Below are 12,068 nucleotides of genomic sequence, written 5' to 3'. Positions count from 1 at the left end.
ATTATCTTCTTATGTATATTTGATTTTTAAGGCTAACCTACCCTCACTAACTATGTGTAAGCCGAAATTTCTTTTGTTCGAATCCAAATAACTGAAGCATTCGGCTAACAAAATTAAAATTGCTAAGGACAATAAAAACGGAACCTGATTTTTGAAACCAGACACTAAGAGGACATCAGACAGTAGTTTTTTTTATTCCAGTGTTTCAAAAGCGTACATATTTGAAGAATAATATTTTTATTTCGCTGGAAATATACACCTTTTCTTGGCAAAGATTTTTGGAATTTGCAAAGTCGAACTCCCAAACTTACTGAGGTCTGGATAAAAAAAAATGAGCATTAACCTAAATGCATACCAAAGTAATAAATTCAGGCGTAAAATACGCTCGTATTAAAGAAACACAATACTGTTTAGCTTTTAAACCAAGCATGTCCAGCTCAAATGTTTTATTACCTCTGTTTTTCAAATTGAGAGCTCAGTAAAATCTATCTTAACTTTTTGCTTAAGCATTAAAATTTCTAACATTATAAGATAAATAAGGAATATGAAAAAATTACTTTTATTCATAAAAATCCATCAACAATTAACGGTTTAGCACTTTCTTGACAGATAGAGAAACTAGCCATTATAATATATAGCTTAAATGAATTACAGAAAATGCAAATTTTCAATAGTAAGTAAAGCTTTCTACCCAGTAAGCAAGGCAGTTAGGTTGTGCAACTGACAAAACGATTTTTAATAGCCCTTTATACTGCCAGAACCTTGTGAATAATGCAGCCTAAATCTTTTTATCCAAATAATTGTCTTAACTGCTTATCCAACACTGTTTATCTAATGAAATGGGCACTTATTAGACAAAACTATCATATTATATTTTGTATCCACAATGCTCTGCTTAGCTCCAGTAACCGATAGTCTTTTACCTTTTATATTAAAATTGAGAGATACACCCTACAAATCTAGATTAAGACCTATATGAGAACTTGCCAGCCCATGAAAAGTTTATGGTACGGCCTAAGCTTCGAAAATTACATTGCTTTTGTTGATTCAAAAAATGTGTTGACACTGTAGAAGGCGATCAGTTGAGCCTTTTCCTCACCTCACCTAGTTCACAATAAAAGCCTGAAGGGTCATTCCTCATGTGATCAGAAACAGTCACATTGCCGATTTAATGCCATCCATCCTGATGGTGTAAAGTTTCTCAAGTTGGTAGTTTTGAAAAAGTACTTAATGCTATATAATAAAAAAAAAATATTGATAAAAGCAGAAAACACAAAAATACCCCAAATATTTCTATATTTGAGGGGAGGTTTAGTTTTTCATTTTTATTTTGTATTATCGTTTTTTTGCTAGGCTAAGTCTTGAAACTTTTAAGAATATTGTACATGAGAAGCAGCTACATGGTCACTGAAAACAATAAAAAACAAAGGTTAAAAACACTTTTATCTCTAAATGCGCTAATTGTGAAAAACATTTTTTCTCTCAATCATAAGAAAAAATTGAAATTGTTTTCATGGCTAAAAATGGAAGCTTGGGGCCTTTATGGCGGTTACTATATCTGTTTAATTTGGCCTTTAGTAAGATGACCCCCTCATGATAGACTTATGCAGGGGATAGGAGCATCCCGAGGCCAGTCCCCCTCCGAAATCCTAAATTTTCCTTTATTTCTGGGCAGTTCTTATTCAAAATAGCAATGAAATTTGATTGTTTTTTATCGCCCCTCCCGGAAGAATCCTATATATGTGCCTGGATGTTCCTATTTTTAATCTTAAAAACTTCAATTTTTACAGGTTTTTAAGCTTTCAATTACATTCTTGATAAAAGCGTTTTTGGTTTGATAACTTTTTTTGGTTGAATTTTCATCAGCAAATTTTTCTAATAATATACAAAAAATACCCCAAAACAACTTAATTCATGGTATTTCCTCAGTAGTAAAAATATTAAATAAAAAGCATAACTGTTTTGTTGATTCAATACACATATTGTAATTAAAAAGGTACGCAAATTTGCGTCATTTCTTTATACCACCATAGATTACAACACATCATAATGCCGTGAACAAATTAATTTCTACTCAAGAGTATATTGTACAGAATGAGGGTCGTATCTGAGATCCTGAGAGGTTGATTCCAGAACTGTCCCTCGGCTTGGACAGGAATTAGTTTATATACATCCAATATTTTACAAGCACTTGTAAAAATCTATCACAAAGACCAATGATTTTAGATTACATTTGTCTCTAAATATATGCTTTACCCTATCAGTAATCGAGCTTAATCTGTTTCTCTTTCTCAATTTAGATGTTTATTATTTATTTCGTGAAAAAAAAATAATTAGTAGAAAGAATTTATTAGTTATCCATTCTGTTAAATTGTAAATGAACAAGGATTTTGTATGGCGGAAAACCACCTAGTCGGAAAAACACTCTCGAACCTAACCCCCTCCCGGTGTTATACAGGCTCTGTGTACACAAAGACAGGGTCTGACAATGAAGTTTTTCATTAATACATCCATTCAAATCTGACTTGACTACAACTAACGAATACAGCAGTAAAATGGCAAAATCAAACTATTAAAAGTAATGTAATACGTATTTATGACATGCCATGTATAATTAAAAGCGTAAATACGCCAATGCACAATAGTACATTAGAGCAGTTGAGAAGTAATTATTACTCGTCATCTGAGAAGTAATTATTTTTCAATACATTGCAATTATTATTGTCAATTAAAAAAAAAAATTTTTTTATTAGGGCTGTGAACTACTTGTACCACCTAGATGAGCCTTCTTTTTGGAAACACTGCTGTTTGATCTTAATAAAAGAAGACCGTAAAAATTATTATTTCAATTTAGAGTTTCATTGTCTATAGATTTATCTAGGTTTGGAGAAAAAGATTCAGTTAATGAATTAATAAAATGAATCTAAACAAAAGGTTGCTTGCATAAACAATTAAAACCAAAAAAGCATGTGGCTCACAAAATCCAACCGTCACAAATCTTTCCGTGAGATCACCTTTCTGATAAGATCACCACTACAGTTCAGCAACACCTTATTTTCCGGATGTGGCCTAACTAGGCTTTAATTTTCTTTCTAAAATAGAAAAACATAATACTTGACAGCTAATAAAATATACCTTAGGTTGAAGGGTTTTTGTTGGCATGTGCACGAATAAAAAAGCTTCAAAAATTATAAGTAGCTTTACTAGATATTGCGGGATTTCGCGACTAAATAATTATGGCTAATTTGGAAACATTTAAACAAGGAGATGTAGCTTATCAAACACTTGATCTGGGTATTAGCGCATCCATGTAACTCATATTTACGTCCGTTGTCGTAACAGTTGTTTCTTTTGTCAAGAACGGACTTCATATTTTATCCTTTTCACAGATAATCCATAAGAATACCAATGAGATAAAGTGTTAACACGCATGTTTCAGTCACTATTTTCGTGATCTATTCACTGTCATGTTACTAAATATAGCCTTTCAGAGAATTTGACTTCACATAATAAAATAGTTTTTTTTTATGGTCATCGCAATGAAACAAGAGATAATCTGTCCTTTGACTTCATTTATTCGACTTCGTCACACTTGTTCTCGATTGAAGTATAAAATGGCACTAAATACACTTGCTTCAAATTGAATCGGAAAAATCCCCAGGGTTTTTCTTCAATATTTTTTGCCGATAAAACACATCAGCTACTTGTTGAATCATTGCTGGTAGGAATCAAAGGCTGAAAAAAAGTTACTATTAGTAGATGGAAAGGTGAGAAATAAAAAGAGATTGGAAAAGGCGCGTCGAGAGCTGTGTAAGATAAAGGTAAAAATTTTGAAAAACGAATGATACTTTTTATCGTGAGGTCACAACAATCAGAAAGAAAAACTCCTTTTCCACAATTTGGAGCTAAAAACCTTGGTTTTCACCATAGTATATTATAAATATGATTTTATGGAAGTTCTTACTTAATTGGACAGTTTGTATTCTATTTTCAGTAACACGCAAATTGTCCAATTTATCTCAACACGGAATTTTCGAAGGCTTTTTTTTAGCATTAAACAGTAATTACCGCTGAGTTCATTTTCCCCTTCCCCTACCCTCTTCTTCGGTAGAAACCCTTCATACCAGCCTGGCCTAATCAACTTATTATCCAAGATCATTATAAACATTAATATTTTTACTATATTCAGGCAGCAACTAGCCTTTCAAAGAAATGCTAAAAGAAAGTCGGAAATCCTTGATGCAAAATTTCTCAAAGAGTGACTCTCCAATAACACAGCAAATCAGTATCATCACGAATCCTTCCAAAAAGTGTTCTTGTTCTTCATGATGCAATGCAATGTTTGCTCTGGAGCCCCCTTGAACTATTGATTAGCATCAAAATTATTGTCAAACAAGATATATTGCCATAAATGCATTAACAGTGTTTACATTATTCCCATCTGTTAACTCCCTCGATAAAAAAAAAGCAATTAGGTTTTCTTTTTTCCAGAGACATGGCAGGTTTTGACAATAACAATGGCTTCAGTAAAAAAAATAAAAATAAAAATGGCTTCAGTTAGGGCAAAATTTTTCTTCTAAGATTCCTTTTGAAAGCACAAACGAATCTAGAAGGAGGAAAAACACTGACTATACTACCCTCTTAAGCCCCAAAAGGCTCGCCTGACTTTTCTTTACTTTTTTAAGGTTTTTTCAATCGAGCAATTTTCTATCTATAACACACATTATATAAGGCAGCTTCTTTATAATTATATTAAATATCATTAATAAAAAGACCGGAACAGAGATAATATATAACAAACAAGCTACCACCTGTAAAAGCTCAATAAACTTGTTGAAGAAGGAGAGGTGACAAAACCAAGGATGTTAAACCAAGGACAAAACCAAGGACTTTTTGGGTGTGTTTCCAATAACCGAGAAGTACCGAAATTCCTCCTGTTTTCGTTTTTACACAGGCATTAATTTTATTATGAATGCAAAAAAATTCATTGGAACGATGCCAAGAACATTTTTTTCTGCAAATAAGGGCGAAATCCAAGAACTTCTTTTTTGGCAAGTTCAGATGAGCGTGATAAAATTTTCAAACATGAGAAACGGTCAAGTATGCTCGCTACTCCTCCTTTGTCTTGTAATTTATTGACTCAATTCAACAGCACTTTCTGAATTACAAACAAAACAAAAGGACAGGAAGAAGATAGAGACTCAATGCACTCAAAAAAATATAAATAAAAAAAATGGGTATCTTCAATACAGACAGACTATAACATAAGACCAATCTTTTATTTTTCATTTATTTCTTCTTATTTTCTTTTGAAACAAATTAATAAAATGAATAGATCTTGAAGATAGTACAGTAAACAATTCAAACTGGAATTGAAATATAGTAATTTTGAATTTTTGATGGGAAGTATGTGCATCTACTTCCGATGTATACAAAGACTCCAAGACAAACTTTAAGGTTATAAGTTTATAATATCCGCCACCATATAAAAAACATTGAAAACATGCATGAGTAAGGAGATATTTTAACTGAAATTTTCACCATCGAAATTTGTAGTTTTGTTTGCAGTTGACTTCTTGTGATTTAATTCGCCATTTTGTTCCTAAATATTGTTTTGTAAGGATGGCTAACGAGCTTATCCCAGAATAAAAAAATACACCCTAAAACCGTCCTAGCCAGGTGGATTAATGCGCTGGATATAGGATTCTTTGTTCGAGAGGGCGAGGGTCCGAATCCTAGTGTATCTATTTATTTGGTTTGGGACGGGGGTCAGTGGCGCGTGACTCTGTAAGCTCAGCCAGAGTCCGCCCAGCTTTAAATGGGTACCTGGGGAAATCTGGGGAAGGTAAACAGGAAGGGTGTGCGAAAGCACAGGATAGTTGGCACCCAACCCCCCATTCCACTTCCTGGCAGAAGGGCCAAGAAATGGAGATCAGCACCGCCGGTAGGGACTGTTAAGTCCAGTGCCGCAACCTTTACCTTTTTTTACCCTAGAACCAAGTAGGCAAACAATATCGTATCTATATTAGTTTTTCCAAATGAATGACAACCGAGTTATCCCCAGAATAACTAGCAATGATTAATCCTAGGGATAATTCATCAAAATTGCTGCTATTAACTTAAAAAATTAGATTTCTCCAAATTAAATTAAAAAGCGAGAGGAAAAAACATAAATTACATAATAGCATTCCATACTCTTCGGGGTTTGATGGTGATGGCACCTCGTCAAACCCCTATTCTTCGCATTAAAGCTTGACTGACGCTTTCCTGAGATAATTTTAATAGGAAACTAATTAAGTCAGTTGATGACTTCAAGTATTTTATTTAAAGATTATATTTTAAAACAGTCTATCATTTAAAGCAAAAAATCCAGCCATTTCATTCTCAAAGCAGCGGAATAAAACGTTCATTTTTATCTTATTTGTCTAAAAGCATTCTCTCTTGAAGCATTGAAAAAAAAGTCACACTTTTGCACAAAAGACGCTGCGGGATTTAAGAGGATAGTCACCCCCTCATTTATAGGCTAATCTATGACCGGTTTAACTTTTTATACTGTTTTATGCTTTCATTGAAAAAATTGTTTTTATTTAATTTATATTCGTTTTGAATATAATGTGCAAAGTAATTCTGTAGGGTTGCTATCTCTCCCTTCGAATCCCCCACTGTTAATGCTAAATTTTTTCTTGTGTCTAGCAATACTTCGAGATTAAAGGTTTATTAAGGTGCATTTTCTCTTCAAAACTCAATAAAAGTATTCAAAATATGAGGCAAGAAATTTATGCATAAATTGAAATTTACCGCAATAATTCAATATTGGAAAAACAATGTTTCCCATTAAAAACTTCAATTACGCGACAAGAGCTGCCACCACTGACAGCAGCTATATTACACACTTAGTCCGGACATACCACTTCAAATGAAGGGAGGTTAGGCAAGCCAGGTTTTCAATTTGGTGAGGGTTGAGGGGATTGTATCACTTGAAACAGGGAGATAATTCAAATTTTTAACTTAAATAACAATTTTGGACTGAAAATACTACGCGTCATTTTTTGACAAGTTTATGTCTAATAGAAAGTATAAAACAAGATATTGAGCGCAACTAGGGTCATGCCCTGGTTGATGTTACATAGAAATACCCGTTTAAAAATAATTATAAGGTAATTTTTCTTGGAGAAGGAGCGCACAAGCTGTTAACCCTATCCTGCTGGATCTGTGCCTGAGGTCAGGGGAGACTAACGTGTTCTCACTTCTTCGTATTTGTCTAAAGGACTTCTCGTTGCAAGAAAGAAGAGTTAGGCCTGAAAGTTCTTTTTTTTAGGCTTTAGATACTGTACCCCCCACTCACAAAAAGATTCAGCAACTCTCCCCAAGCAGATCATACACAACGTTACAGTACTGCATATAAAATCATATTACTGAATAAATGATCTTTAAATAACAACTTATTTTATGTACACTCTCACATACGTTTAGGCACCAACACGATACGACACCGCCATATATCCTCTGAAACACAAAGCCTTTAAAATTATCCTTTCAATAGTTCTAAGCCAATTAGCTATCTCATAATTGCCACTCGATAGCATTTTAGCCCAATTTGAATCAAAACTGTTTGTTTTTTTGCGGCGCAAAATGACACTACCAAATGCTATAGTTTCTTGAAAATCACTTTTTAAGCTTAAGAAGGCAGCCAGGAACTTATTCGACTTGGTTAAAAATAAAAAGCTTGACATAGCTAGATATTTATTAGCATACTTGTAGTTTTAAAATAGCATACTTGTGGGGCTACTTACCTCTGACCACTCGTCTGCCTGCCAGGTTCCTTTGCATCCGTCGTTATAACATTCTCTTTTCATAGCTGGCTTTTCTAACTCGTTGCATAAAATTGAGTCAACCTCTTTTCCAACATCCAGAATACACAGGACATCCCGCTTTTGTAAAGCTAAAATATGAACAGCCTTAGTAGAACAAGAATAAATAGGGGGTAATTTAATGAGTGACAATATTTACAAACGAAAGGAGTGTTTTCTGCTCATGCAAGTAGATATCTACTTATACTGATGACAAGCGAACCAATTTCAATCGAATTTTGTCGTAATTGTGTTTGTTCCTTTGACTAAAATATAGCACATATTGAGTAGAGTGAGGTAATTTTGAGTCTATCAGTGCTAGTACTGCCCTGACACTTTAATAATTCAGAACCTAGGGGTCTAAGTCACCCGTATAGAATTTCACATATGCTAATTGATTGATTTAGTTCTAAGCCGGCAATGGTTAAACAATAAGTTATGGAGCTTATTTAAGAGTTTCATATTAATTACCTCTCACTATTCTCCAAAAAGACTAGCTTGACTAAGCGTCAAGCAAAGAAAAGATGGAGGCATATGCAAAAGATTCCTTTTGGGACCGTCTATTCTTGGGCAAGATAACACAACCAATAAGGCCCCATATGGTTGCATCATAAAGGGTTATGTTACTTTATATGGAGTTTGATTTTCTAAATACATACCAAGCAAATTTACATTACACCGCACGACCTTTAAAATAGAGAAACATAGATAAAATTAATTCACCATACAATGGAACATAGATGAACTAATGTTAATGGTCCACAAGTTCCACTGGCTGTTCGACTCACTAGTTACTAAATGAAAAACGAAACTAGTAAAAAGTTTTGTCTCGACTGGTGAGCATTAGTCATTCGATTATAAAATCAAATCTCTTAAACACTATTCCTCTAACATAAATCCTTTCAAGCAAAAGGCTATAAAAGTTATTTATCTTTCGGTTTTTCCTTTGTTTGACACAGGATTAGTTTTTCGTAGACATTTATTCCAAAGGGAAGAAAATATAATAGGCTTTCACCTGTTCAAGAAATCAATGAAATGCAAAATTTGATTTATTTGCTCTCTCAACCACAAAATGCTATCAAGCAACAAATTCCCAGTACAAGACTAGTGACGCTGATATTTCTACAGAGAAGAGACAAGAAAATTGTAAATAAGACTTTGATAGAACTATCCCACCCCAGGGGAAACGAGGAAGGAAACATAAATAGGTTCTAGATGGAATCAAATCAAAGCAGATCCTTTAAATACAAATTGAAGAAGAGCAGAAAAAGCAAACTATAACGCCCAAAAGTTTCCCATTTCATAAATAATAGGACTGCTATGTTATTCTTTACAACAAAAAGGGGATTGAGTCCCAGCCTCTACAAGTGTTTCACCTGTTAAAACCGAAAGAGTCAGATAGCCATTTACCTTAATTACTGGGCTTATTTTTCATAAACCTGTAACACTTTGATAATGGCCTTCCTTGCCCTTTTTTCCTAACCGAATCCCCTAACACAGTCATTAAGCAAAGCTTCTACCTCTATTTTAGTATGAAATTAAATGCCCAAATTCTTCACAACACAAACTTTGATCAATAACCACAAAACTAGCTATGCAATAACACATCTGTGTCTAAATGAGCAATACTTGTGCTTACAAGCCTCGTTTCTGCAAATGCTGGTAGCTCGCATTAACAATCACCCATTATAAATTACAACTCAAATTCAATTGGTTGCTCCAAAATGTTATTACTCCTATATTGAGGGAGAATACTCGCCATTGGTAGCCACTTAACATTCATGGATTTCCTTTGAATTACCTCTTTTCTTAAGGTCAAAATTAGTTGATCCAATTCAAGCAATTTCTGAGGTTTATTGACGAAACATTCATTTGCTATTCCGTAAGTTAGAACGTTAGCATCACCCTGATCTGAGTCTGGAAAAGTGTTTTACCCTATTTTAAAACAAATAACAAAACACAAGGACGTATTGCAACTCGTTCACTGCTACTTTTAGCCGGCACCTGACTTAATGTGGACCAATTATTCACTCATATCGTCGAGTTGCTTTATTCCTCTAGTTTGAGCAAAGTAAAGAGAAAAAATTATCGATGTTGTTTTTATCCATTCCTTTTGTTGATTGTTGGTATACAGGGAAAAGATAGGTTTGTACTCCTGATCATAGGCAGCGCAATGTAAAGAACGATGTAATAAGAACGATGCCTAAGTAAAGAACGATGTGGGCACAATGTATTATTTTTTTTTTTTTTTTTCCGTGGTCTTAGACCAGGGCACTTCGTATCGAAAGAGTTGTCGTAGAAACTTCGAAAAGGGCTCATTCGATTGGAAATTGGAGAGGCTAGTGCCCTTTTTAATAGTCGAAAGTGATTGGAGGGCAACTAGCCCCCCCCCCCCCCACGCCCATCATTCCCCCACACACATCCAATTAAAATTTTCAGATAGCCATTTTGTTCAGCATAGTTGATTTCCAGATAGAAAATATATTTTTGAGGAGGGCACTCCACCACAACCCTCAGGGCAAGGGTTTTATTATTAACACAATTATTATTAATTATTTTTTTTTTCTTTAGAGCAGGGCACTTCGTATCGACAAAGTTGTCGTAGAAACTTCGAAAAGGGATCATTCAATTGGAAATTTGACGGGTTTGTGCCCTTTTCAATAGTCGAAAGTGATTGGAAGGCAACTAACACTCCTTCCACACCCACCCTTTCCCGAAACACGTCCAATCAAAATTTTGAGATAGCCATTTTGTTCAGCGTAGTTGATTTCCAGATAGAAATTATGTTTTTTTAGGAGGATACTCCCTCACAGCCTTCAGGGCAAGGGTTGCAAGTTATGCCCTGGGGGCATATAAGGTCTTTACAGAACGCGTTGTCGTAAAAACTTAAAAAAGGGCTCATTCGATTCAAAATTGAAATGGCTAGTGCCCTTTGTAATAGTCGAAAGTGATTGGAAGGCAATTAACACCCCTTCTACGCCCACCATTTCCCCAAACACATCCAATCAAAATTTTGAGATAGCCATTTTGTTCCACGCAGTTTAAATTTCAGGAAATTATATCTTTGAGCAGGACATTCCCCCCCCCCCCACAGTCTTCAGGGCAAGGGTTATAAGTTATGTCCTGGGGGCATATAAGGTTTTTATTGAAATGTTTGTCGTAGAAACTTGAAAAAGGGCTCATTCGATTGGAAATTCAAAGGGCTAGTGCCCTTTTTAATATTCGAAAAAATAAAAATGAATGTGCATTGTCAGTTTAATATACATATACTGATATTTAGTAATCAAAATGTTAATATTATTTGATTTATTGACGTTATAAAAGTAAAAACATTTATAATTTTTTTAGTAAAGTGCAAATTATGTTCTTGCCTTTGGAAGGCACAGGGGTTTTGAGCCCAACTTATGTTAATTTCCGCTCGTTTGAGTTTGACTCGGTTATTTATTGTAATTTCTGTCCGTTTTGGATTTCATTTATTTATCGATGCTGATTTGTGGTAGTGTCACGCTTGGTAGATTATTTGATTTTGTTTTTGTTCATTTTTTGTTTAATTGAGTTCTTTACTTTTCTTTGCAAAACTTATTTTGTGGAAAAAGTTTTTTAATTAATTTATGTAAAACACAATTGGAATTTTTTTTATTAAACTAAACGTTAAAGCACTTCAACAAATAAGTTCCAATCTAATAAGCAATTTCGGCTTCTTGTTAAAGCTTGAACTACCTGACAAAAATTATTGTTAATAATAATCGGCTCATCGGCACTAAGCGGGACGTTTTAAGGGTTTTCCTCATTATTTATTTGAATATTTGAAACTTATGAATGATTAGATCGTAAGCTCATGAAATGAAACCATTTAGACTGCTATTGTCTTTGATAGTATTCAAAATAATTTCAATTTAATAGAAACTTTGGTTTTCAGGCTGAATTTGCAAGATATAACTCTGTTGGGGGCTGCTTACTCAGTTTAAAAACAAACAAAAGGACTTTAGGGAGAAACTAGAAAAAAACTACCTAATTAAAAAAAAAACTGCTATAGAAACCACTGCGTGGTTATTAATGCATTTTTCGCCTGGCGTAGTGAAACTGCACTTTTTAAAATGCATGAAAAAAACAATATAGAACAGATTAATTGCGGCACTTTCCCATAGGTACAAGCGCAGTTTCTGAGAATATTTTTTTACGGGTGCTTCAAAAAACACATACGTTCAAAACTTCAAA

At 34.1% G+C, this 12,068-nt stretch overlaps 1 protein-coding gene across 4 annotated transcripts in view; it reads right to left on the bottom strand.

The window, feature by feature from the left end:
* Nucleotides 1-583: 583 nt before the first annotated feature.
* The window catches only part of LOC148948608 (protein madd-4-like), a 511,292-nt gene continuing 499,807 nt past the window's right edge, over nucleotides 584-12,068 (bottom strand). For all 4 annotated transcript variants that reach the window (XM_089094504.1, XM_089094505.1, XM_089094503.1 and 1 more), the window contains 2 exons: nucleotides 7,794-7,942; nucleotides 584-3,735 (listed from right to left, as the gene is read on the bottom strand). In XM_089094504.1, the coding sequence (XP_088950630.1) occupies nucleotides 3,697-3,735; nucleotides 7,794-7,942 (188 nt within the window). In that variant the 3' untranslated portion in view covers nucleotides 584-3,696. The remainder of the gene's footprint in view (nucleotides 3,736-7,793; nucleotides 7,943-12,068) is intronic.

This window comes from Artemia sp. Qi Xiang Cuo, chromosome 9 (assembly GCF_049724085.1).
Source record: "Artemia sp. Qi Xiang Cuo chromosome 9, ASM4972408v1, whole genome shotgun sequence".
In the NCBI taxonomy this organism is placed as follows: Eukaryota; Metazoa; Arthropoda; class Branchiopoda; order Anostraca; family Artemiidae; genus Artemia; species Artemia sp. Qi Xiang Cuo.
This window is presented reverse-complemented; position numbering and strand designations above follow the sequence as displayed.